The sequence below is a fragment of the Coturnix japonica genome, chromosome 2 (genome assembly GCF_054131305.1).
Source record: "Coturnix japonica strain WE chromosome 2, WE-NBRP24, whole genome shotgun sequence".
Taxonomy (NCBI): domain Eukaryota; kingdom Metazoa; phylum Chordata; class Aves; order Galliformes; family Phasianidae; genus Coturnix; species Coturnix japonica.
This window is the reverse complement of record NC_140664.1, coordinates 124,272,024-124,299,607: the sequence shown is the minus strand read 5'-3', so window position 1 is coordinate 124,299,607 and position 27,584 is coordinate 124,272,024. Positions and strand designations below refer to the sequence as shown.

General features: G+C 38.8%; 1 protein-coding gene across 7 annotated transcripts in view; it reads left to right on the top strand.

Annotated features, from left to right (window-relative positions):
• PRTFDC1 (phosphoribosyl transferase domain containing 1) overlaps positions 1 to 27,584 on the top strand; it is a 42,645-nt gene that overhangs the window by 11,476 nt on the left and 3,585 nt on the right. For 2 of the 7 annotated variants that reach the window (XM_015853268.2, XM_085538750.1), the window contains exons 4-8: positions 11,676 to 11,741; positions 23,855 to 23,872; positions 25,238 to 25,320; positions 25,758 to 25,804; positions 27,386 to 27,462. In XM_015853268.2, coding sequence (XP_015708754.2) covers positions 11,676 to 11,741; positions 23,855 to 23,872; positions 25,238 to 25,320; positions 25,758 to 25,804; positions 27,386 to 27,462 — 291 coding nt within the window. Of the gene's footprint in view, positions 1 to 87; positions 107 to 10,512; positions 10,529 to 11,675; positions 11,742 to 23,854; positions 23,873 to 25,237; positions 25,321 to 25,757; positions 25,805 to 27,385; positions 27,463 to 27,584 lie in introns of those variants that run through there. The other 5 variants (XM_015853269.2, XM_015853270.2, XR_014943112.1 and 2 more) reach the window with 5 other exon arrangements.

The window sequence follows — 27,584 nt, the reverse complement described above, 5'->3', positions numbered from 1 at the left end:
GGAATTCTATTGAAGGTTTAAGAACCAATGAGTCTAGTGGGTAGATGGAGAAGTACTGAAGTAGTCCTCCCCTGAAATATGATGCAGGTATGGATCATCTGAGTGGTGCTGCTGACACATTAGAAAGAAGTGATGCCATCCAGAAGGACCTGGACAAACCGAAAAGGTAGACCTGTGTGAACCTAATGAGGTTCAACCAAGCAAAGTGTAAGGTTTTGCACTTGTGTCAGAGTAATCTCAGATACATATACAGACTGGGAAAAGGACTTGAAAGTAGCCCTGTGGAGAACGACCTGTGAGTCCTGGTGGGTGAAAAGCTCAACATTAGCCAGCAGTGTGCTCTTGCAGCTCAGAAGGCCAATGGTATTGTAGGTTGCAGCAGGGACAGAAAGGTGGTTATCCCTCTCTACTCTGCTCTCATGGGGCCCTATCTGGAGTAATGTGTCCAGGTCTGGGACACCCAATACAGGAAATATGCAGAGCTATTGGAGAGGGTCCAGAGGAGGGCCGTGATCAGAGTGCTGGAGAATCTCAATGGCATAGCTTTTCCTGTGAAAAGCATATTGAGCTAAAGTAGGAGTGAGACTGATAATTTTCTTATAGACTTGTGATTTCTTTGGGTATCCCTGTGTGGACTAACATGACAGGAGACCAATCATCTCTGTTACTTTGAACTTGCATAGTGCACTTCTGAAAGAGGATAGTAGACCCACTGTGGCAGTCAGATTATATATCAAAGTTACAGATCCCATGCCAAGCAAAGATTATTGCAGAATATTGATCTGTTTTCCATGCAGTGCCTGTGGATTCTAGAAATGCATTTTTCATCTTCTGGTAGCAGGAAGATTTTGTTGAAAATCATCCTGGAAAAATATGAATGAACTTCAAAGGAGTCTTGTTTGCTACTTTGGAGGGAACTTGTAGAGAATTATGTAGACTGAGCCAATTCATGTAGTCCTTTAAAATTAGTACATTATTTATAGTTTCCAGAACATAACTAATAAAGAAAAATGGCCTTGAATTGTAATCTGTGCACAATGGTTGCATTGAAGCCGGTTCACAAACAAATCCATTGATATGATCTGTTTCCTCTTCAGCCTCCAGTTGTTTGAAATATATTTACAACTGTTGGTTATTAATCTTGGCATAAACAGGCCCATTACTGCTGCAAAATTCTGAAAACAAGCAACAAAACAATCATTGTTTAGTAGAAATCTGAATGTTTTTGTCCATATGAGGCCATTTCAGTAAATAGTTTTGCTAAACCGTTCTACTGTAGGAGTAAGGAGACAGAAGGATTTTATAATGAGTAAGTTGAAAGCTAGTTAGTAAATGTAGTAAAACAGTTTATTTTTCTGCTACGCAGCTTAACTTCTCATATGCCATTATTAAGTACTTGGATTTTGAAAAACACAGGAGCGTGACACATCAGACTGTAACCACTGTGTAAAATGTACGTCTGTTCTTTGTTCCTATTCAAGATAATTTTATTGAATGGAACTTTTTAAGCGTGAACTTTGTGTTTAGATCTTAAAACATTAAGTTGTAATCTATACCCTAGAAAAGCAAGTAACTTCTTATTGATTTTACTACTGCAGCAACAGAGAAGAGACAGCTAAGTGCATTGCTTGGGTTTAATGATTTGCATCCAATCCTGAGCAATGTCATGATGATTGTTTATCTCCATATCTACATGCTGTGAAAACACAGCTTATGATCTGAGAAAAACATGTGTCCTGAGATGAAAGGGACCACACATTATCTCTTTCAGTTAGTTGCAGGTTTTCTCTTGGGCTAGTTGTGAATTCCCTTTATTTTGCTTCATTCGCACAATTTGGTTGACGATCGTTTCCTCTTCCTTGCTATTAAGGAGCCATGGAAGGATTAGAAATTGGAGGCTACGTGCTAGAATGAATTCCTTTGAACCATAAGGCCAAATTTTGCAATTCTTACACAGGACTGAACTCCATACTATCTGCAGAAGATCAATTTGATGGGTAAATGAATAGCTCCAGTGTAGGGCTTTATTTGTCTGACTTAGAGAGTGGCTGTGCATGCACTACACTTAAAAAAAATAGTAATTTTCTAAACCTTTTTCAGAGCTTGTGATCAGTCCTGTAGACACTGAACACCCACACAGAGATTAAAATTCTGCAACTCACATACTTTTAGAAGATAATTGGCAACAAAAATGCCTTTAGTCTACAGGAGCTACCAGTGTTACCGATATGGACCTTAAGTTGTAGCTGTGCTGAGAAATGTGTTCTAGTGAGGATAGACAGTGCTGCCAAATAGATGTCTGCCATATGGGTGAGTGAAACATGGGATTCTTGGGACTAGAATTCTATTGCAAGCTTTGCCAGAGGGATCTTGTCTTGATGTACTTTTCCATAGATAAAATTATCTTTGGATCCTCAAGTAGTAGTAGCTTTTTGAGTAAAAGCTCTGCAGAATGCTCAGACTTGTGAAGACTAATGAGTAAAAGGTCCTTTAGAGATCCAAGCTGAAGATACTCTGAAATTTTAAGTGGGCACTAAAGCTGTCTTTGGATTTCTGGTGGATTTCATCATTTTCTGAAACTTCATGAGACCTGATGTCTCATTAATAAGATGAGGAGCAGTGCAATCAGAACATATTTTGTGCAGGGAGAATGTTTAAAGTGCTAGAATTCACAGCCCTCCAAACTCCTCCAATCTGTGTCCAAATGTTCATTTTCCCAGTGTTAAGATTTGTTTAAAAACAGAAGGATTTTCCTGAGGGAAACAAAAACCACTTTGAGTTGCAGCAGCGTCTGACTGCAAAGTGTCAGCCTCAGAGACACTCAGACTTTTCAGAGAAATAACTGAACAAGTGTTAGTAGTGGAAATTGTCCCAAAAGCTGATTCTTGCAACTGGCTGAATAATTACAAAAATAATCATGAGAGGAATGTCAGCCCAATTGGTTAAAATGTGACTGGTGTGACGACAGCTATGTGAAGAACTCATGCCAGACACATCTGTGTCAGTTCTAGGTTTGATGTATAAGGTAAGACTCTGGAAATAGGCCTTTATTTTTTTCCCCTGACTGCATCTGCACTGACTGGAGCAGTGACAGCCTCCTGGTATTCTGCACTGGGTGTGGTGCCCTCATGCCAGTCACATTTGCCAGCTCGGTTTCTTCTGAGCACAGTTCAGCCCACGTGAGAGTGAGGCTTCCCATCCAAACTGCCCCAGCCAGCTAGGTCCATTTCTAGTGAACCAGCTGCACACAGGCACCTCAGGCTGCCAGCAGCCCCTGCCAAAGGGTGTTACAAGCAGCTGGGATAGCTGGTGAGCGCTAAGTTGCACAGCCAGCACTGCTCCAGCTGGAGGCATAGGTCTGCCCATAGCCTGGGGATCCTCCATACTGGAGGTGCAGCCTCAGACCCTGCCACTCCTTTGTCTGAAATGCACTTTAGAGGGAGTATGGATCAACTCTGATTGCTTTTGGAGACCCAGCCTACATTTCCTGGTGCTCCGAGGCCAGGTGGGGAAAGCTCTACTATACATAATAAAATGAGATCTGAACACTGAGTGTCATGATCTGGAGGTGGCTGCTCTCCTAGGCATCCACAGTTCCATTCAATCTGATTGCAGAGCTGTGAGATATGAGGGCTTAAAGCCATCACTTGCTCGAGGCTGTCTTGAATGTAAGAAGAAATAAAGTGTTTCTGATTGATTTTAATTAAAACATACAGCATTTCCTGTTGGACACTGCTTACAGGTCAAAGTGTTAGTAGTAATCTAAGGCACTGATTGTGGGCATAGTTCAAGAAAGGTCATTACAAACCTATCATACAGGCAGTTTATCAAGCTCATCTATAATGTAAAACTTGCTCTTAGAAAGGTGATCCCTGTAACTTTATGCATCAGATAATACACCTACACATCACTTAAATATGTTAACACCATCTGAATTCCAAGGGACTTTTTTTTTAAAGTATGAGTAAGTGTTTGAGTGATTCACATATAAAAGATTTGGGGGAACCAAACAGATCAGCCGGGGGAGAGCTGAGTAGGAAGCGGCCTGATTGCCATGGGGACAGAATGGGAACAGATGTGGCAGTGAAGGCAAGGTTGTACCAAGCTTCTCCAGCACTATCAAAATACTGTTTTAGGGAATTTATGACACACATTAATGCTGGCAGTTGCCTTCCTTCTCGAGAAACTTCATTTTTAGCCATCGTTTGCTGCTTAGCTGTTGCCTGCCTTTATATTGCTCCGTGTTTTTTAGATGTGGAATTCTAACTGAAAAAAAAACCAAACATATATATATGCACACTTTTCAGATAATGCGTGCTGAAAGCATCAAGGAATATCATTTAAGGTCATTCAAGAGATCTTCTTTTCCAGCAATGAGATTCTACAGTTCCCCTGGATGCAGTATTTGTTGTAAAGCAGCAGTTCGCTACAAAGCCTAAAAAATTACAATTTAGTCTTAGCAAAATATTTTGTTTCATATTCTGTCAAAAATGTAGTAAGCTACAGCTGAATGATGACATCTGCAACAATACTGTATGTCATCAATAGGAGAGACCATATTTGCGGGCTGCTTTGTGATGTCTAGTGACAGAGAGATAGGCTCTTCCCTATATGAAAGGTCCAGATTGTAATGGTTGCTAATCCTGTTGTACAAATAAGATCTGGCAAGATTGAAAGTACCTTGCCATGTTTATGCATTGGCAAAGTATCACCTTGATTTACTTATTTGGATGCTAATAATACCATTTAGTGTGTGGTTTTTTAAATTAAGATCTGAAATGGGGCAAAATTAATTAAAAGAAGCCTGAGGGTTCTAATTTTCCCAAGGAATTCTATGACTCTGTTCTACTGGCATCTCTTAAACGCTGTTTCTTAAAACAGATCATAGCATGAGCGATGTGCCACACCTCAGGGATGCTGTAAGGCATAAAACAAAAGGGTTACTGTAAAGGATTATAATGATAACAAGAAGTGCTGTGTTACTGCAGTGCTTATTAGTGTGACAAATACAAAATTGGTTTCCCTCTCCCTTTGATAAACAGAAGTTTGAATATTTAAATGAAGAAGAAATACTAGAAAATAACTTTGCAAGACAACCAATAAAGTTTTTGTATTGTCTGAAGTTTCCAAGTTGTCACTAGCCAAGGGACTAACTGTAATGGTATGAGAGAGAGCACCACAGAGCTGTAGTAGTTGTAATAGTCAGTTGTACACTAGGCTTCAGATTGCTGGGGGGGATTAAACATTTGAGTTTTTTATCTCTTGAAAATTTGCTTAAACTTGTCTGTCTGTTGTTTCAGCCCATTGCTGTTTGACAGGTTTGAAGGTTTTTCTCCTAGCTTCCTTTAATCATCAAATCCTAGAAGCTGCTGATAGTCAGGGTCAGGAGGTGCTTAGTCTAGATGAAGCTGTTTTCTCCCTTCCTATCAGAAGCCCTCAATGTTTTTAGTACAGAACTGTACTTTTTTTCACTGTTAGTTTACTTTTCTGTGCTACTTTTCAGTGGAATTAGAAACACAAGATAAGATGGTACACGTGGATCTGGTAGTGTCCCAGCTGGCATACTAACACTAGGAAATGTGACTCCTAATCCTGCTGCTGTGATGCTTGGGTATGTAAGGATAAACAATAATTGGGTAAAAGATACTCTACTTAGTATAGACTTAAACCAACAGTGATCTTTTTTTGCTGACTACAGTATAGTGGACCACAGCTTGCTTGATGTCCTTTATGATTTCTGCATTGCCTTGGCATAGTTACAAGAGGTCTCTCCACAATCTTTAGCTCATGGCAGTCTTCTAAGAGCTGAGGAAGAAAAGAAGCCCGAGTCATCCATGCTGTGACTGTGGGCTTTCATGTGGGCTGTAATACCACTTGGCAGCCCTAAATGAGTGTCTGAGGAGGATTAAGGCAGTTCTGGCAAGCATGGTTCCTGAATTCTTCTTTTTCCTGTCAGTTTTAGATTTGATGTGACTCCCATCTCTATAGATTCTACAGATTATGTAGAGGTCTGAATCTCATTTTGACTGAACAGCCCTGTGCACTTGTACCTCTCATCTTCCTGGAACATATGAGAAATAAATGAAATTAGTCATACTGTAGATATGAGCATAGAGACATAAAGGTATGTCTTACATTGTAGTAACTGGAGCTTGGACGGTAAATTTGAACTTGTACAGGTATATCTACCTCAGGTTATGCTGGCAGTAAGATAGGAGGCAGCGCAGCACTGTAAGTGGTACAGTTAACAAGCAGGTCAGGAGGGCTTTGTGGCCCCAACTTCAAGGAGTTACAAAGGTATCAGTGCTTCAAGTATAAATATACCTTTACTGTTCCTGTGCAATAAATGGTGTCTGGCAGTGAGTGTGTGCCAGTTTACTGTATTTCTAGTTGGTTCATCATCCTTTTTCTGTTTACAAGGTATTTAAGGCACCTCCTACAAATCTGTCAGTGACCTGGCACTAGATTGTTTTGAATATGGGTGTGCCCTGGAGGTTGCAGTTTACCTTTCGGTGCACGTTTATTCTTGGTAAGGCAAGGTATGCTTTCCAGCCTTTACCAGGAATGATCCATATCACTCCCATTCATTTGCACAACCTTCTGCTTAGCAGGACTTACTAGCTGTCCTCTGCTAATTAATCCTAGATAGTCCTCCTAGTTTCCTACCATGAAAACAATGACAGTTCATGTTTTGACCTACACACTTGAGGTCCTTTGTTCTTAGTTGTTATTCTTCAGAGAAAGAAACCCAGAATTGTATCAATTCAAGTGCATGTTGCTTGTCAGTATGGTAGTTTGTGTGTTATGACTCCGCTGATGTTCTTATTTCCAATGCTATTTTGAGGATAATTTCATAGCTTATATTCGATGTGTTTAAATGCTTGACTTTTCTCATTAGTCAAAATATGTTGATAGATGATGTGAATATCGTAATGACACTTCTCAGACCAGCATGTTCAAACACTTGCAGCGCTTCTCAGGAGGCAGGCTGCAAAGCAAGCAAGTTCCATACTAGGATGTCTGCATCCAAACTGGAACATCAAAAAATTCACTTTAATTATTATGTTTCTGACAGAAATGATATAGCATGGTCATGTAGCAAAAGATGATATAATTATCAAACAGTATATAATTGAAAAGCAGAAGTATTTATAATTGTAGATATATCTATCTACATTCTGCAAATACCTACAATTAGTTTCTACATTGCTGTTTGTTAAATTGGAGAAAGTCTGGCTCTATTATGAATCAGCTCCAGCTCAGTCACATAGAAGTAATAATTTTCTGTTTAAAGTTATGTGAGAGACATTACTTCTGTGGTTTCAGTTTTGAAGGATCTGAACTGGGAAGTAAACTCTTGTCATATCTGCTTCTGTTTTCATCTGAGTGCTATATCTTTTTCTTAACTGTAAAACGTATCTGTAATGCATGTTAATTTTATACCAAAATATATAGTTCTGCTTGGGTTTTCTATCATTTTCCATTTCAGTTTCAGTGGTCTATTTTAGCAGTTGCCTTCCACACAGCCATGCCTAGGAAATTCTGTCTATTTCATAAGTCAGCTGTGTTCATATGAGGTTTCAAAATACCAGTTTTTGTACCATATAATCATCATTCCTTACCCTGGTAAATGTCATCTCCTCTTTGACTTCAGTGCCATCCACCTTGTTCCCTCAGTGCCAATCAAAATGTAGCAATTCCAATTGCCTTTAGAGGAACTATTACACATCCAGCCCGCTGCTATCCTTTCTCTGGTATCAAACACAACTTATTGTTGTATTGAGACACTTTTAAGACTCTGTTCTTCCAGATCATGAACCCCACACAAATGAAATCCAATTGTTTTTGATATTCAATGGGCAAACACTATGGGTAAGTTTATATTTATAATCTGAGAGGTTTAGACTGTAGAGTCCTATTAATCACCCTATATAATATTTTTGAGAAAAAAATCTGTGAAGACTAGTTTGGTTGCTAATATTTTTTCTTGCCATGCAGAGAGAAATACTAGAGTGGTTACATCTTTTAATATCTCTTCTCAAATATACTTTGCCCAGATTAAAATGAAACCTTGGTGTAAAAATGCAAGCAAATTATCTTGTATTAGTACCAAGGGGAATTGTGTTAATTGTTTGTGTGAGAGATCCTAAGTGGATATTTCAGAATGTTAGCAGTGGAAAGTAGTCAAGATCATTGCTTCTTATATGCCTGCGGTAAATGTGATTGAAAGTAATTTCTTTCTGAATGCTCAGTGAGGTTTACAAGATGAAAATATTGATCTCAGTCTACTGAGCTGGGATTATTTTCACCTAACTTCAGATGTCTGACAATTAGACATCTAGGTGTGAATTATTTGCTGTAGATTTCCCATGTGGTGAAATAGAGGATTTTCTTGGTCTATCGGGCTTCCTCCAGTGATTAGGATGGGAGCCCAAGATGAGTTTCATAGATTTTGACTTTCAGATGCCTAAATTAGGGACAGGGTAATTCTGTCTGTACTGAAGATGATGAGTGACCCTGTGAGCTTAGCAGTAGCACACATAATGTGCTGTTAATGACAGCCTTCATGGGGAGGCCTTAGTGAATGCATAGCCTGAACTCTGCTCTGTGTTAGTAGATGTGTAAGACAAGCATGTTGGTGAGCTGCCCTGATTGCCACGTTCCTTTGTTTGTCCAATGAATTTTAGATGGGAAAAAAAAAGTTATCATCACATTTCTTCCCAAGAAGTTGCATATGACCTGTGCAAACTATAGTGACCTCATATGTTCACTGTGATAATGCCTTAGTGTCATTTTGTGATTTGATTATGTATTTAAACTGTTAGAACTACTTTATTTTTATTTTTTTTTCATGGTTAGAGAATCTTTGTTTCACTGGGCCCAGTATTAATGCACTCCAGATACTGTTTCTTTAGCAGAGTAACAGATGTTCACAGTTTGGGGCAATTTTCAGATGAGCAATGCTGTTTGTAATAAATTTTCCTGAGACCACCCAACTCATTTCACTTGTAACTTGAACTGTATCCAAGCGCTGATCTCAGGAGATGTGAGATGTAATAATTCTGTGCCTCACCCAGTTCAAAAGACATGACTTAGTATAGATGGAATTTAAATATCTATACTTCCAATCAACGTAGAAAGTCAAAGTTTTATCTTGCATGCTGCAAAAAATGGAGGTGGAAATAGCAGCATTCTAGCTTTCACTTGTTAAGTATTCATAGGGTGTGAGGATGCATAATGACAAGGTCTGTGGGAAATAAAGTCAGAAAATACAGATGAACAGGTGAGAAAAAATAACTCAGCAAGTAGAGCAACTCTGTTGAATTTTTTCCTGAAAAAAATGCAGATTTATTAAATACAGAATAAAGAGGAATGTAATATTAAATACAGCATGCAAGGAGATGTAAGAGTAGCACAAATTGCATTGTGATTTGTTGGGACCAAGGGCAATGCATTGTTTGCTGCACAAACAAAACCACAGTGTGGTTTTGAGATGTCTATCTGGAATGTTGTATTTAGTCTCAGGCATTTAACAGCAAAAATCGTGTTGATAGCAGTTAAATACATTAGAAAGCAAATCCTGAGGAACTTTGGGATACTGAAAGTAAACTTTAGTTCATGTCTTTGCATTTATTTGAAGCCCTGTAGAGTCAGTTGTATCAGTTGTGTGAAAATATGGGATGTCTCCCAAAGGGAAGGCGGAGCACTGAATGACTTGGGAGTGTGAAAATTAAACAGACCGTTCTGAATTGGCTACGAAAGGTACTGAATGAATCAGATTTCCTTTTTTCCCCCTGACATTTATTGTGCTTTATACTTAACATTTAGTACAGTGTTATTTTGAGATTATAAACTAAGAACTCGGGAAAAAGCACTGGGAGGTTCCTATGGCAACCGTAGTGTGCACATTCTCTGTATGAATGTTGCAATTACTCTAATGTGACATCGTGCTATTGAGACCTGCTATTTGGCAGGTATGGATTTTACTTTGTGAATTAATTGATGAATTTAGAGATGGTTCTAAAAGGCATTAAAGTCAGCGAAACACTTTTTTTTTCTGATAGAATAACTACTGTGTGATGCTAGATATTATTCCATGTTTCTTGCAATCATCTTCTATGGAGCATTCCGAGATGCATTTTGTATGATGTTTAGGCACAGCATCACTCTGCCCTGTCCTCTGACAGCAGCCATTCTCCAGTCAGAACACAAGGATTTTCCTAATGGTGTGCAGTTGTGTCACAGCCACCAGTGTGCAAATACCCAGACTGGGGGATGCTCTGATCCCCTGGCTCTCAATGGCTTTTGTGTTTGCTTAACAGCTCGCCAGCAATAAAGTTGCTATTTAAGCATCTTCCTTTCAGCTGAAGCCAGAAATACCAAATGCAGAGGAAATAGTGTTGCTGTGAAGACCGCTGAAAGAGAATTTTTTTTTAATTAAAAATAAACAAATTCATTAATTGCTATACTTCACTGGTCTCTCTTTTTTTCTTTTTCTTCTTTCTTTTTCAGCTAGCAACTAAGGGCAAAGTGTCCCTTTTGACTGCTGTGCGTTGGTTGTTACTGAAATTCCAGCCTTTCTCATTTGGAAATGAAAAAATATTTTGTCACTGCCTTGGTTACACACTCCGTGATAGATATTAGAATCTGCTTTTTATAGTCTAATACTACTCTTGACCTGAATATGTCCCTGGCTTTTGAAGAATGACCCAGCCTGCTCTACAACAAAAGGCCTGTGCTTTTAAGGCTTAAATGTTCCCTGACTCTACTTGTTATTTAGTTTTAAAATCATGTTCTGAGGAATCTGTTGCTTGCTTTGTTGGTTTTTTTTCTGTTATTCTTTGCAAAAATAAGAGAAATGTTGGAATTTGTATTAGAAGACATATGGACGTAACTCTCATTCCAGCTCCAGCTCTGTTTCCCAGGAAACGAATCAGAGCAGCATGAAAAACATGTAGAGCTCCTAGATCTGCTGCAGAAAAAGCAAAGACAGGGGTACATTCTGTCTTCTAAGGCAATGACTGCTATGAATGGGCAAAGCTGGGCTATGGGATTTTTTTACAGGAGTGGAATCAGAGCAAAAGTGAATTCTGCTGGTGGGTCTGCAGTATGCAAACCTGGAGATATTCCCCTCTGGGCCATACTGCAAGCGTTACTTACAGTTACCTAGGAAGGCTGCTGACACTGTGTGTGGCTGTTGGTGTTGTAGCATTGCTGGTGACCAAGTGGCTGCTGAGGCACCTTTAAAAGCCCTGGGGTTCTACCTGGGCTGGGAGCACCAGCAGGTGCAGCAGTAGTTCATAATGGCAAAGTTTATTGGCTATTAGTGAGCCGCAGGGTCACATTGTGGTACTGCAGCTATTAATAAAACTGGACTGGCTCAATCTCCTTGTGGGTAGGGAGGTTAGAGTAGCACACGCACCAATTTCTCACAGCACCCCCACATTAATTATACTTAATTTTGCTGTTGCTTTCTTAAGGAAATTCATAGAGACCAGCTGTGATTGCGTATCTTTTAATTTGCTACCTCCTTTACATCAGTGCTAATAATTGAGTATCCAAGCATCCAATATTTAGTATCCAAGACGATGAAAGATCCAAAAAATGTTAATATTTTTATACTTCTGTTTTATCCTGTTACATCCAATTTCAAAGTTTCCTCTTTTTTCTTTCAGAATGATCAGTCAATGCAAGATATGCAGATAATGGGAGGAGATGATCTTTCAAAGCTGACTGGAAAGGTTTGTTGATTTTAAAATTCAGAAAGTAAATACATCCACTATATGCTGAGTTGAGAAAAGCTGTGTAATTTTGCTCATGAACTGTCAGTTTCAAGACAGATACTAATACTAATACTGCAATCAAAGAAATATATTCATCTCCTCTGAATTGCTGCAACGCCACTGCTCTCAGATTACAGATTCCTCAAAAGGTCAGAAGTGGCCCCTTCATTAAATAGTGCAGGGATTTGCCAAGTAGTTGCACATATACTATCACAGATACTGCGGGCAAAAATTGTCCTGGAATGCCTCACCAGGCCTGATCTATGTTCTCAGCCTTGTGTTTTCTACCCTTGGAGGGTGTGTGCAAGCAAAGTGCAGTCTGAGTATCCCTGTCAAATTCAGCATGTGAGGGGTTTAAGATAATTTTGCCTGCTGTACAAAGTGCCGCACTGGTACCTTTCACTTGGTCGATCAAATGGGATTTTTTTATTTCAGCATCAGGTGGTCTGTATGACTGAATTTGCTTTGGGCTATGGTTGAACACTGCGGTAATGAAATGGAGTGGTTTGAGCCAGTGGAAAGGCTATTTTCATCCAACCATGATAATACAAAACAGTGCTTTGAAGAGGAAGGAAGGCTGGCTTCATTAGGCAAATGGTCTTTGTGGAAAATGGTCAGAAATGGATTCTTTACTTATGCATTAAGGACATAATACTAGTTTTGTTATTTGTACTGTACATGCAGTTACTTTTGTATTAGTTGGCAGTAGATCGTTGTCTTCAAAGCACTCAAATGTAGCTAGCACTAGCTATCTCATTTGCTTTGCTGTACCGTAGCACTCAAAAAAGAAAAGACAAAGTAAATGTTGAATATTTCATTAATATTAAATAGGTTTGGGTGCAGCTAGAACTTCAATGAAAATGCTAGTATTCTCCAAATATCTTAGTGATAGGCATGTCCTCAGCTTACCCTTCTAAATTCTGATGGGTGGGTGTTTTTTGCAAATTATCATGAAAGCGTTCATCATGTTCTTGTGAAATAGTAATTCATTTGCTGCTCTCTAATATCCAGTTGCTGGTGTAACCTGCTCTTCTGCAATGGTTTTGCATATGTTTCTCTACCTTACAGGAGAACTGTCAGTGCCCCTTTAATTTCTTCTTCCCAGGTAGTCCAAGCCCTTTCATATCTTCTAGGCCAGACCCTCTTTCTCATCTTCAAATGGCAAATTTTCTTGAGGAGACCCTGGTGAGACAGATCCTGGTTTCAGCTATTTATATCTTTTCCAGATACAGTTTTTCTAGCATAATGTGAATTCTCTGGGGCAAAATATTACTTTCTGTATTGGGACTTTTGTGTATTTATGAGTGTGCATATATGTGTGAAAGGAAAAATTTAGCCCAAGTAATTCTGCTCTTGCCAAAAAATGAAGCACAGTGTTTCCTTACATTGAAAATCCTGGTGACCTTTTCTTGTTGGCACTGCCCCTTGCTCCCAGGTTTGGAGCAGGGAAATAAGATGTGGCTGTTGGGAAGCGAGAAGAAAGTTGTTGAGAAGGCCAAAAAGCAGTAATGTTTGGGACTGTGTTGGGTAAAGAGGCCAGGATCCTGGGTAAGTGTGGGTGTGATGATTTGGGATCCACAGAGGCAGGAAAGGATGATGAGATGGGGTGGGATGAAGCAGGACATGGTCTGACTTACTGAAAGGGCATGTACAGAGTTTGTATGCGCGGTTGTCTCTGCGGATGGTCGAACAACTAAATTGCATTTTCACTATAAGACATGAAGATGAGGCTTCCTTAAGACTTGTTTTTCTGATTGTAGATCTGAGCAAGGCTTGAGCTCAAATGCTCGGACTTGTGTGTCTAAAGTTGGATATATGAAGGAGTAGCCTTATGTCCACTGGTGCCAATTCCTCCATCTGTTGTTGGCTTAAGCAATTAGTGGAAGTATTTAGCACGTTTTGCTAATCAATCATTCGTGGACTGATTCAGAGCCTCCTACAGCCAGTGTAAATCTTTCCCTGAATTGTATTTTAGCACCTTAGTTTAGCTTCTGGCTTTTAAAACTGCTGGCTTTAAAGTCACTGGATGAATTAGTGGAAGACTTAAGGATGGAATTCAACTTTCCTGCTTCTAAGTCATCTAAATACTTCTGACTTCTTGGAATTCTTATTATAGAAAATTGTAATTATATTGAAAAATTAATATGCCAGGTTAAATCATATTCACTTAATAATCATGGAAAGTGTTTCTGAGAGTGCCTGTAAGTTCCATTAACTTTCTGTAATACTTGAGACCATAAATAACTTCTAACAGTTCCGAAAGCTACAGAAAAGATTCTGATATTCAGATCTTAAATTGTTCTTCATTAAGTAATAATACCTTGAACCACGGCTACCCAATAATCTTAGTGAAAGACTAAATCATTTCTTTGTGTGGAAAAAAAATATTGAGTATAATTCTAAACATGCTGCTCCGTATCAAAGCCTTTTTTTGTGAGAAAAAATGTATAATGATCCAAATAATGACAGAGAGTTATTCAGACAGAGAAGGGGGAGAATAAGCAGAGACCCAAACTAGCTGAATAGAAGTAATCCTCAGTTTGAAATCTGTATGTGAAGAAGGTCACAGAGGCAAAAATTAAGATTTCAGTGGTATGAATTATCAATCAAGGTCCTTGGAAAATGAGTCCTGATACAGCTTAAGACTCCAATGCTTTGTAACTATTCATTTCTATGCAGAGAAAATATAATTTCATTATGTCTCCTTTAATGTTGGAAGTGATGAACGTAAAATTTCTCAGTAGCTGATTTCATAGTTAGGAGCCGTTTAGCTTTCAATTGCTCTATAGTTAAAATTTTCATTAGGGTACGAATTATCATGGATGCTTGTAAAGATGAATTCATTTTGAAAACAGGAGGTAATTAGTAACTGCACAGAAAACTAGAGGTGCTGTTTCAAAGTGAGAAGGTAATGAAAATTTAAGTAGATTGGGAAAAAACCTGGTAATATAATAATGTTTAGTGTTAATACTGTAATCATACTTTATAATATAGTGATGGTTTGAATCATTAGAATTATTTGTGCCATTTAAAAAAAATAAATTTTAAAATAGACAGAAATTTTAGTAGATTCAACTGGACCAGCATTGTGAATTATCATTACCATTTACTTCCTTTATTTGCATGTGTGGGGTTTTTTTTCTTAATATACAGTAAATTACTTTAGGTTTGTGTCTTTGTTGAAGAGAAATTGATTTATATTTTTAATCTGATATCCAGAACTGTGGGAATTATGGAGATCAGAGAGAATTAATCCCAAGAGTTTTGGAGCTGGTTACATAGTCCAAGGTCTCCACTGGCAGAAGTTATTCTGCATCTTATTCTAAATGTAATTTGTCCTTTAACCTTTAAAAAAGTCCCTATACCATTTCAACTTGTCTCCATGCATATGAGGCACATTAGACAAAATCAAAACGTACAATTTTAGAAGTAAGTATTCATTTAGTTGGGATAATATATTCATTTTCAAAATGATATCAATGAAATTATGTAATTACCACTGTTTGCATATAACAGAGAATGTGAACAAAATTAATTATTCTTGTTTGTTAGGTTACCAAGAACTTATAATTATAAAAAAACTAGCAACGTAGTTAGTATGATATAATTATGGGATTCATGAATGCTCCAGTTGTCTGTAGCATGGAATAATCTTAATGTTATTTTTGGAAGGCCATTTCCCTTATTCATGCTGAATACGTCATGTTGACAGCCAGTGGTTTGGGCATTTTTGGAGATCAGAAAATAATAGATTAAGAAAAATAATGAAAGCCAATGTCTTTTATTCTCTGTGTGCTTTATTGCATTCATTTAAGCATTCTGTGTCTATTGTAATGCTCTTGTAAAATAATTGATCATATTAAGACAAGGTTTCATCCAGAGGAGGGTGTTCACCATTCAGTAATCCACACTACCTTTTGTCAGGATATTTCTTAGCAACTTTCTAAACTTCCTATATATTCATCTCACCTAAATAAATACATCCATTGTCTGCCATTTTCCTTTCCCATCTGTCATATGGGGATATGTTCCTGGAGCATAATGTAGTTTCTCTCTTATGACTTATGTCTCTCATTTCTTCTCTTATTTTACACATAACTTTCTCTGTTTGTCGTAGATGTAATGCTCATAAGGCCATTACTGCCATAGTATATAAGATGAAAGGTCTGTCTGGGATTGTGTTACATCTTCAGCAGCACTTAACTGGAATCTTACTAGGAAAGGATATATGAAACACAGCTGGTACAGAGACTTTCTAAATCAAAGTTACATCCGGGCTATCGTTCTGAGTAGATCCAGTGCTGGAACTGCTATTCCCATCTGTCTAATCTCTTAGTAATTCCAGGTATGCCTCTAACAGTCCTACAGGATCCCGCAGCAAAGAGTTTCATATTTAAGATGTGTGTGGAAAAGTTGTTCCTTCTTTTAAGCTCGCTACCTGGTTACCTTCTGTGGGCTTGGAAAACTTATAGCAGCCCTTTATTTAGCTAATTTAGGAATTACTGCCCTAAAGTTCCACTAATCTGGCTACATTTATTTTCATTTTTCTTTTCTCTATTTTTTTTCTTTATTTATTTTTGTTTTCTTTTAAAGATCCAGAAGTACTGTTATGTTTTTGTTTGAGCCACTGGATAATTTAGATTGAAGGGTCCCACCCACCAATTTCTTCAGTGTGGCTACAATTTCTCTTTGGAGCTACCTACTATTTTGAAGTCCAGCTTTAACAACTTGATGCAGAAGCCCCCATACTTCAGGAGTGTTTTACCAACAGTTAACTGTCCTCACTGCTGAAACATGAATCTGATTATACCATCTGAATTTGGTCAGCTTTTTGCTGAACAGGTTTTTTCTGGATGTTGCTTTTTTTATCCTTTTGCTTACTAAACTGAGCTGCCTACCATTATCAAATTAATATTGCTACATGTTGCATGTTTGCCCATCGTCCAGTCATTACTTAAGCTTCTTTTAGATAAAGTGATCTACTGCGAGCCTGTTGTGAAGTAGTAGCAAGGATTTAAGGTAGAATTAACAACTGGAAATTCATATTAATCCAGTGGTTACAGTTGGAAGAAAAGACATTCCAAGTACGCAGATCCTTCTGTTGGTCTGCGTAGAATCGGCAAACTTCAAGCTAAGTACAGCTTAGAAGTAATTATTAATTTTAACCTAACGTGGTAATAAGTTAGACAGTTCAGGAGAAAAGAGTGATTGCCCTACACGATCACCTGCCCTATGACCAAAGAGGCAGATAAAAATGTTAAGAATGCCTCTGAGCTAAAATAAGAGCAAATTATCAGCTGTGGAACACTGATAAATGAGTTGGAGGTCAGCTGCGGTGGAAGATTATAATGTGCCATAAACTCCATATTTCATCGAGTCCGTGATTTCTACTGCATACAGCAGTTGTGAATTTTTGTTCCCAGGCTCAGCTGTTGAAGGTATTTTGTGGTCTCTTTGAGGTTGTGGGCTGAGAGGTCAAAGTTCCTTTGTGAAAAATGTTCTCCCGCTGGGAACTGGGCTGTTAATTAAATAAAAGCTATTACTTCCTGCTACAAACCCTGCTTCACTGTAAGGTGTTTTTTTTCCAGGTTTGAAGTAATTGTATTTTTCTCAGTTTTCAGTTCTTTCTGTTTTCTAACAGCTTATTTTTTTGGTATTCTATTGATTTTATACTGAGACATTTAAGGAAAATATAACTTGTTTGCTCACCTACCTGACTTCCTTGCTGTACTTGCAAGGACTGTGTTTGTCCTGTTAGCTGTAGTATTGCTTTAAGTATTGTTGTTTACTTGATTATTTCAGCAGAGTTTCTGCTTTTCAAGAAATGCTTTCTCTTTCTAAACTTATAACAGCATTTTCACTTATGAAAAGGTTATATTTGATATGAACACAATGGCAAGTTATCCCTCAAACACTTATTTACTAATTATTTTAAGGTATAGGATTTCTTTTCCTTTGAAATTAAGCTTTTAAGAGGAACGTACAGTCAGAATGTAGGAGAAAAAAATGTCATTATTTTCCAGGAAGAAAAAAAAGTAGTTTCCATTGAACTTATTACTGCCAGGCAGGATTTATACGTGAACTCTGCTTGGTCTTGTTAGCTGACGTTGTTCCATTTGTTATTGACCTGTGGGAAGGTAAACAATAGAAATGTATTGACTCAGGGCTGGAGTGTTTTTTAGCTTATCACAAGTCAGGATTTTCCTTACATGTGTTATAATACCAGCCTACTTTCTGGCTGTATATTAGCTCATGTGGCATTGAAAGGCAGTAGACTACTGAAAACTGTTTCTCAAGTTTTGCAGACTTCCATTTTAATTTTTAAATTTACAAATACTTGGCAGTTTATAATAGAAGTGAAATTATGTCTTTTTGAGACAAGAAATCCCTGTTGAATACAGGAAGTGGAAATGATTGCTTCTTCATTATACATAACAGTAATATCATCAAAAACTATTTCTGTGTGTGTGTGACAACCAATTTCTACTACCATCTAAAGAAGGATACAAGAGCAAATTTTAATCTTTGTGTAAACCCAGTTCACACTGTGAATGTAATTTCTGCTCAGTGCAAATATCCATATGCAGAGTCAGAAATTGTGTGTATCCTGGTCACTCAGAAGTGGAGAATTTTAAGCATTGCAGAAACCCTCTCTATCTTGCATTTATAAAACACAGTTAGGGCACATATTGCACCAGCCTAATACCTGGTAGGAAAAGCTGTGAGCACAGGACAAATCACAGTCACCCATACCTGTCAGCTCCCAGCCATTCTTCTGATCTATCAGCGCTGAAAGCTACTGATACTTATGACTCAGTGGAATGGTGTTTCAGACTCTTTGGGTTGAGCCACTGCCCCTTCATTATTTGTACTACGAGATGTATTTCCAGGATGTATTCTAGAAACTGACTATTCTCTTTGTCTCACTGAGGATATATTGGAAGCATTATTAGATTTATGGACATACTTCTATAGCTTAGATTGGTGAGAATGGCTCGGAAATTAAGCCATCTTCAGACTAGTCACTGTGTCAGTAAATATTCCTATTTCCTGTTCTTCAAGCTCCAAAAATAGATTGAAAATATCAAATGCATGCCAGAAGGCCAGATTACTTTTCATGTGGTTTCCTCCTCTGCAGCCCCCACAGCTGTATCTGAAAGGACAAAACAGTCTTGATCTCTGTGGTATAGGAGCCTCAAATATTTACATATGCTTGGATAAAGACCTTTTCTTTGGCATCCTGTATTGTCACATCATGTGTCCATCTGTCAGTTGCTGCGGGAGCATCACAAGCTAATGAATTCTACCGGTCTCTTACCCCCCAGTTCATGGGTGGATTTCATGGTGAAGCTGAATAAAGACTTGCTCGTATCTGTTACCTTTCCCAAGGGACTCTGGATTCAGCCAGTTTTCTGCTTGGGATGCTGGTGACATTATTGCTAATGTACTAATTTGTTTTTACCACTGCATTCTTCTTTTATCTTCTCCTATCCATCTGCTCAAGAACAAGCAAATCCATTTCAACCAACTGTAGTTGGACTTCACCACTACCTGCTCTCAGATACTGTGTGTCAAAATGCTCCTTGGCGGTTTGTTTCTCTACTACTTTGCAATGCCATCCTTTTCCTGCAGCCCTCCAAGCAGTTGCCTGCTTCAGCAGAAGAGCAGTAGAGGATAGGCAGCAATACAGTCTGTGTCCTGGCTCATCATATTATTTTCATAGAGATGATTTCTGGTGCTGGAGGACGGCAAACTACTAAGCATGCTCTCAGTCACAAGCAGAAGTTAAATATGATGACTTTAGTCACAGTAAGCCTGCCTAACCAAAACAGGGATTAGCGTTATCATTCTCTACTATCAGGATGCCTGCTTACTAATATGTGCTTTCATATCTAAATATTTTATAGTGGCTTATCCACTACAAAGTTCTTACGTAAACGGTGTCTCCAAAGCATAGAAAATACTCATTCATGTTTTGGCAATAATGAGAGTATGCATAATACAAGCCAGAATATCTGTGTTTCCTTAGCAAAGCAGCTCCCTGATTAAAGGGACTTTCAAAGAAACAGATCTCTCAGTGTATGTAATTTACAACTCTTGTACTTGTACTCCTCCTGAATCTGAGGAGGAACTGACAAGAATAACAGAAACACTGGTTAGAGAATTTCAGAGTCCTACAGTATCATTGCTTCTCAAAATAATTAATCAGTGTGAGATCTTACCCCTCTGTTGAAGTCTTGTGCAGGTGGCTATTAGTGTAGTTGCCGGACAAACCCTTCGGGCATGTCTGATTCCACATTCATTTTCCTTCCTTCTTATGAGTCATTTGTGATAGGGAAATGTAGACTAAATTAAATTTCTATTAGGTGGATGTATAACTGGTTGGAAAGATGTTCTATGCTTCATTGTCAGACTGGGCGCATTAAAACATGTTTTTCAACAACTACAATATTTAACTCATTATTTAAAAGGTGAAATTAGCATTTAATGCTAATGATACTACCTGGAAAAATACTACAACATAGGATCATGATCTTAAGAAATTATTTTAAGAAGTTGACATAAAGAATGACGTGTAGCAACAGTCAAGATGAATACTGACTTCCATGTTTATACCAAATCTTTTGCATAAGTGCAAGTGGGGAAGGACTGACTAAGCATCAGTTCTGTGCTGGATACGATGGGCAGATCACAAATTGAACATGAGACAGCAGAATAGCTTTACAGAAGTTGTAACCACTGTATGGAATTTATAGGAAGTAGGATAATGTAAAAGGTATGGAGAGCGGCTCTTTTATTCTTCTCAAGACTGGGAAAGGCTTCTCTCTGGCTTGGGGCTCAGCTGGAGAAGAATTCTGACCAGCTGGATGGGTTCTAGAGGAGAACAAAAGAATGTTCAGGAATCCAGAAAATGCAGCTCATGAAAAAACAAATAAATAGGAGCTGTTTAATCTGAAGAAGAGGAAACAGGAAATTTATCTATCTGCAAAAGTGGAAAAGAGAAAATATTTTTTGTGCATCCACAACAAAACAAGTTCAGGCCAAATTGCAACAGAAGTTTTCTAACTGTATTTTTGCTCTTAGGTATCAAGGCACTGAGGCTTATTACCTGATAATCCCAAATCTGAAATCCTTATCGTGTTGAAGAAGAGGAAAATCAGATTATCTGTGAGGGATATCTTAAGTTGATTCTCTGGGCCAAAACAGATAGAAGAGATCTTGATGATCTTTCAAGATCTCCTCAGCTCTGCTTTCTTTTAACACCTGTGATTATTTCTTCTCATTAGTTAGTTAGCAAGGTTGATTCCTCCCTATTGGTTTAATCTCAGTTCCATAGTCAGAGAAGCTGCTTTCCCTTCATTTATGATTTCTGCTTGCAAGTAAGCTGTTCATGATGATAGGATAACTGAAGCTAGCTACTGTAGGAAAAAAAAAACAGCAAACACATCTTTGTCTATAGATGAAACACTCCAGGACTATGCTTTTATTTCAGTCTGGTAATCCCCTGAGTGTTCTTAATAGATCTTTGTGATCATGACCAGAGTCAAACCCCTGTTCGTTTGTTTCCTATGACACCTATTGAACATGGTTCAATAGTTATGCTCAACCCTGGGTTTTCAATCCGTGACAGATCTGTTCTGTATGAGTACTGACATTCAGCTCCAGCCATTCCTGCACCTCACTAACACACCCTGTCACTCAGGACCCTGACTCACAGTCTGACTTGCCAGCTTAACCTTGGATCTGTTTCATCACTGTGAACTGATCTGACAATCAGCAGGTTGTGTTTAGCTCTGGTTACTCTCACTGGACTTGATCCTGACCTGTGGACTAACATCTGAGCTTAGCCTCAGACCAGCCTCCTCGCCATGAACTTGCCTGATAATCTAGACTGTTTGTTGAGTCTGTCCTAGGGCAGTCCTGTTTGTCTTGCTGGAGCATTGTAGGGTTGGGCCTTGGTTGGTGAAGCCCTTGTCCTGCCCTACTCTTTGACTGGAGAGGAATCAGACTCTGCAGAACCTGGACAGACTACTAAAGCAGTCTCTGCCATGCCAGATTTGGTGTTTTGTGTCTCTTGCCATACTTGGTGGATAGGTCTTGTCACTGGAATATCTGTGCTTTTCCTTTGCATGTAAAGTTCTTGTCAACAGACCAAAAGACACAGTAAACTGGCAGAGTAATTCAGAATGTCAGGCTGATATTATCAGGTGAGCCTCTTCTACAAGATACAAGAAAAATGTTTTTTACAATAACAGTAATGAAGCACTGGAACACGCTGCCCAGAGATGTGGTGGATGCCCCATCCCTGGAGATATGCAAGGTCAGGCTGGATGGGGCTCTGAGCACCAGATCCAGTGTAGTGCCCCTGTTCATTGCAGGGGAGTTGGACCAGATGGCCTTTAAAAAGTCCCTTCCAACTCAAATGATTCTATAATTCTATGCCAGGTTTAACTCTCCACAGGTTTAAGTCTTTCAGACCCAGAATTGTTCTTGTCAGCAGTTGGGAGGTTGAAAGTCAGGAGTGCCAAGAAGGATAACAACCAGTGAAACCTGTTTTGGAAACACCAAAAAGGAACCACTCTCAGGGATTAACATACATTCCATCAGAGCTCAGTCTAAATTAGTGGCTTTCTTGAGTGATACCTCCATCACTGGCACTGACTGAACTACTGCTGGGAGTTCCCTCCACACCTTTACCAAATGTTTTGCCTTTTCAGAAGCATCTAGGGATTATACAGTGTGTGGAAACATATTTCTGCAGTGGTTGTGTGCATGAAGCATGCCACAGTTCCCTGCCAAGCACTGTAATTATTAGGAAGGACTGCAACCTGGACATATGTGTGTGTGTGTGTCTGTATCTGTGGATGATCTGTATTGATCAGTTCTATTTTGCAGATTTATATATATATATATATATATAGGTTAATATATTAATAGGTTATTTATATATATATATATATTAATACACACACACACACACACATATATATATTATATATATTATATATATATATATATACACACCTATTAATGAGGCTGTCAAAGCCGCTCTGTTTATAAATAGAGGCACTGTACAAGTTCCATCTCCATGGTGTTTGAGTCTTTCTCAGAGCTCTCAGCTCTGGGACTGTGTGATTGAAAGGAAAGTTAAACAGTCTCCATGTTATGTATGTAGCAAAGCCAACAAACTTGCTAGAAAGGGAATGTAGGCTTGTTTGGTGAGCAACTGCATGGATATGAAACTATTTGTCTCAAGGTTTCACAGGATTTGCAGTGGTCGTATACATGTAAGATGAATACATGTATGAATAGATACTGTAAAAAAACTTGGCTTTTGCTATTCCATCTCAGAAAGCTGATCTTAATGCAAAACTGTAAGAGAGAGCACTATCCTTTTGAACATGCATATGATAATCTCCTCTAATAAGTAGGTTCTTATTTTTATTATTGCTTTTAATAGGAGAACAGAAGTCACCTTATATACTGTGATTCCTGGGGCAGATATGGGCCATCTCAGCAAAAAGCTGAGCCTGTGTCATAAGGCTTGACATCTCTTGGACCACTTCTCTTCAAGTAACGCTACTGATTTGGGCAGCAGTACTTGAAGGGGGTGCTTTGCAGCATGAGAGTGGGACATAGAACTTGCCTTGTAATCCGCTGCAAGATTTCTGGGGGTGTGGAGAGAGGAAGAATTTTGGAGTAAGAATACCATCGCTGTAGTCTAATATTAACATTAGGTACATTTTAGTGAGCTATCGGTTACACTGTAGTGCTCTGCTGGACACATGGCAAGGAAGTAGAGTTCATCCTGGGTGTATTCCTTCCACCTGGTAGTGTTTTCCAGAGCTACATCCATTCTCGCCCAACGGGGATAATCCAGACAAAGCTGAATAAATACATAGTCCCTGGCTATGACCAGAAATGGCTGGCTAGTATTCAGGGCACAGAAATGAAACAGAAAGCTGTGTCCTGCCCAGCTGTACATTTGCACATGGGCCTATACTTTTTCAAACATTTCTTTCACTTTGTTTGTGAATACTGTGTAACTTTTTTTTCTTTTATTTTTCCAGAACGTTTTAATTGTTGAGGTAAGTTGGCTGTTTCTGTCATATTGTACTTGGAGAAAGTCTCCTAGTAAAGTCTTTGTTTTGTGCTCAGTGCCTAAAACATGGCTGCATTGGGACTCTTTGACTGGGAAGTGGTGAAGAGGGAGATGTCTTACTCAATAACCTCTCTGTCTTTTTGCGACTGCAGAGAGATACATTGCCACCACTCTAATTTGGACTCTGCCTTGTGATAGCTAGAAGTTTGTGCTTCTGCATCACTTGATTTGTTGTTTTCAGGGCTTCAAGATCTCCCATTCTGTGGGTTGTTCTGTGCCTTGGAAGACAATGAATCAATTGCAATTGTGCCCTGAACTTCCCTCTTGCATGTCTTTGAAATGGTAGCACAGCCCTACATATGCTTTATAACTTCAGGGTTGTTCACATGCTGCATGGGAATGTCAGTCATTCTCTCAAGTCCCTGTGGCTCCTGCTCATTAGCACTGCACCCTGGAGCGTCCCCTGGGGAGATCCATCATAGATAGGTTGCTGATGTAGATCAACAGCATTCAGTTCTAGAGGAAAAGAACATGTCACTTCACTGGTGCTACAAAATCTTTCTTAATTAATAATGTAGGTGATTCTGTGTTAAAATGTCAGAAAATCGACCAGGATGCTTCAAGAGCACATCAAGATCTGACTGGCATTTCAGGCACAGTCTGCTTGTGTGAGAAGCAGGCTGGATGGTGTAATGAAAATGAATAGATGCTGGAATGTCTTTCCGTAGCAAAGGGGAAAAAAAGTCATCAGGCACAGAGATGGATGGTTACCTGAGTAACTGCTACAGGCTCCATCCTTGTCAATGCTAACTGCTGAAACAAACTTGGAAAAGGTCTGCAGCAAATTCTACTTATGTTTGTAGATAGCTGGGGAGCAAAGGTAAGGTTTTGCTAATGAAAAATATGCACCCAGTGAGTTCAGCATCAGCAGCTGCTCCTCATGTGTGTTCAGTTGTGTAGCCAGGTATGTACTGATCTCATTCGGATTAGGTTGACCACAGCAAATACTCAGAAAACAACAAATAGAGCATATCTAGCACTGAGATGGAGAGGTGTTGACATATGGCAGTATTGATCTTAATTTGAAAGTTCTGATCCCTGTACACTTGCACTGCCCAATAAAGTCATATCTAGTCCCTTGTAAGATCCCATATACTAGAAGTATTCATATTTTCATGAAGAAATGGGCATTCCTTTCGATCTTTATTTCATGAGTGGAAAGTGATTACTTCAAAGAGTGTATAGTATAATTACTACAAAATAAGAATATGGAACTGCTCAGTCATTGCCCAGGTTTCCTCTTTACAGCTTTCCTTTGTTTTAACTTACTGTGCTTTTCATGTTTTGCAAGGATATTGTTGGAACTGGAAGGACTATGAAGGTTCTGCTTAATCATATAGAAAAATATAACCCAAAAATGATTAAAGTGGCGAGGTGAGTAAAGTGATCACAAAACTTAATAATTAATTAGTCCAGCCCAACATATTTCTCAGTGGGATTCCTGTTCCAAGATTCTGCTTTAAAGCTGTGCTGCCGTATGGCAGGGGAAGCTCTGCAGAGGAGCTGCCTGAGTCACCAAGGGGAGGGTGGAGGACAGGAGAGGAAATGCCACTGTATTGTTCTGCAGTGACATTCAGCCCCATTCATTCTCCTTCAGCCATTTCAAGACTGGCACTGATAGACTTTGAAGGGAAACACACCCATCTCTTCCCCACCATTAGGTTATTGTAAAAGAAATAGCAGAAAGTTAACACACAGTGATTCATATGGCTCAGAGGCTGTGGGTTTTTGTTGTTTTTGTTTGCTTGTTTACAGAGAAAACAGTTCTTTATTCTGGTGAATACCTAAACTTTTTGTTTTGTTCTTTACAGTCTGTTGGTGAAAAGAACATCTTGGCCTGATGGGTACAGACCAGACTGTAAGTGTTGTTGTGACATTTTTTACAACCTGGTACAAGAAGTTACTGTTGTTTTATCATGAGGCGGACTGCTGGAAGTGCTGTAAGATATCAGTTGGCAGTGGAGTATGGGATGCAATGGAATAATTTGTATAATTGCAGTTTAAGCCCAGCCTTATCTGTCTGATGTTTTCTGCTGAGTACTCATTTCATAAGGAAGTTATGAAGGGGTTAAGTGTTACCCAGGAAAGGTGATTGCTTTCTCTCCTGTCCCTGACAAGCTACATGGAAGAGAAGGCCCTGGTCACAGCTGAGCTGGGGAGGTGGGGAGCAGGGAAGGAGAGTAGGCAGGTGACTACCAGGAGGTAGCATGAAGGGTATTTGTTTGGGATGTGGGAGACAGGGAAGCATCCTGAAGGAAAGCCAGTCGATTTTGGCCATGGCTGTGTGGTTTTAGCCCAGTAATCTGAACTGTGGCCCAAATATTTTTACACAGTAATGTATTTTAATTTAATTCAGTCAATTAAAGTATCTATTTTACTGGTTTAACGAAGGCTACATGCATAAAAGATACTATAAAATTACCCTGTGAAGGACAGTTTAATATGTTTATGAAATAATTTGTAAAACAAAACAGGTTATTTCCACCTTCTCATTTACTTTTACTGTGGTGAATTTTACACACATTGGAGATCACCCTTTAAATCACTAACAGGGCTGTCATTTCCTCACATACTTGAATCTGTGATTCCAAGGTGTCTTTATTTCCCATAGTTTGTAACAAGTGAATAGAAATCCTCACTTAAATGCATGTCATTTTTTTATGCTGTAAAAAATCATATGAATAAAAAAAAAGAAGGGAAAAAAAGGGAATCCACAAGGTTATGTCCTTCTCTGGTTACATAATGGGCAACTTGGAGAGAGTCAAACTCTTTTTCTATAGTGCTGATACTGCACAGAACTTCACACTCACAAGATACATGCCTAAGATTAGTCTGAGGTGTGTGAGTTGTATGATTCAGCCACACTGCATGCAGTTGCTTGGTTAGGCACAGGCATGAGTCTGGGCTTTTATTTAGGAAGCATGTGGCACGTTTTGGTAGGATGATATGCGTAATAGTTTTGCCTACCCTCAGAAGAACATGAATAACCCTCTGAGTAATTCTCTGAGCAACTTCTGAGTTAATGTTATACTTTTTGTTGTCACTGGGCAGTTGTCATTGCATACATATACCAATGGAGCTGCCCCTTCTGGAGAGAGAATTTTTCCGCTCTGTGTTCTTCCTTACACAGTGTGTCTGTTGTACCACTGGTAATAGTAAACTGCTCTCCTGCTCTCCGCTGGACTTGATGATCTTTAAGGTCTTTTCCAACCTGATTATTTCTATGATTCTATGATTCTATAACTGTTCACGTGCCTGTCACAAACAGCCTGTGAGCATAAAGGGCCACTTGCTGACTTCAGTGTCTGAGTCAAAAGTAACATAACCTGAACTGACTTCAGCTATCCACAGCTTTCTGGTCAGGAAACCAGTGAATTTAAGGGCTATATGGAAGCCACCTATCTTGTGTTGATGGTGTTTGTTTTTTATCTCTATACAGATTATGGATTTGAAATTCCAGACTTATTTGTGGTAGGTTATGCCTTAGACTACAATGAGTACTTCAGAGATCTAAACGTAAGTTTCTTTTTTTATATATAAAAAATCACTGTTTTACAGGATCCTAGAGACTGTAATTTACCTTATTATCTCTGTGATCTTATGCCATGGCTGGATCCTTCCAGTGAGTGTAGAACTCC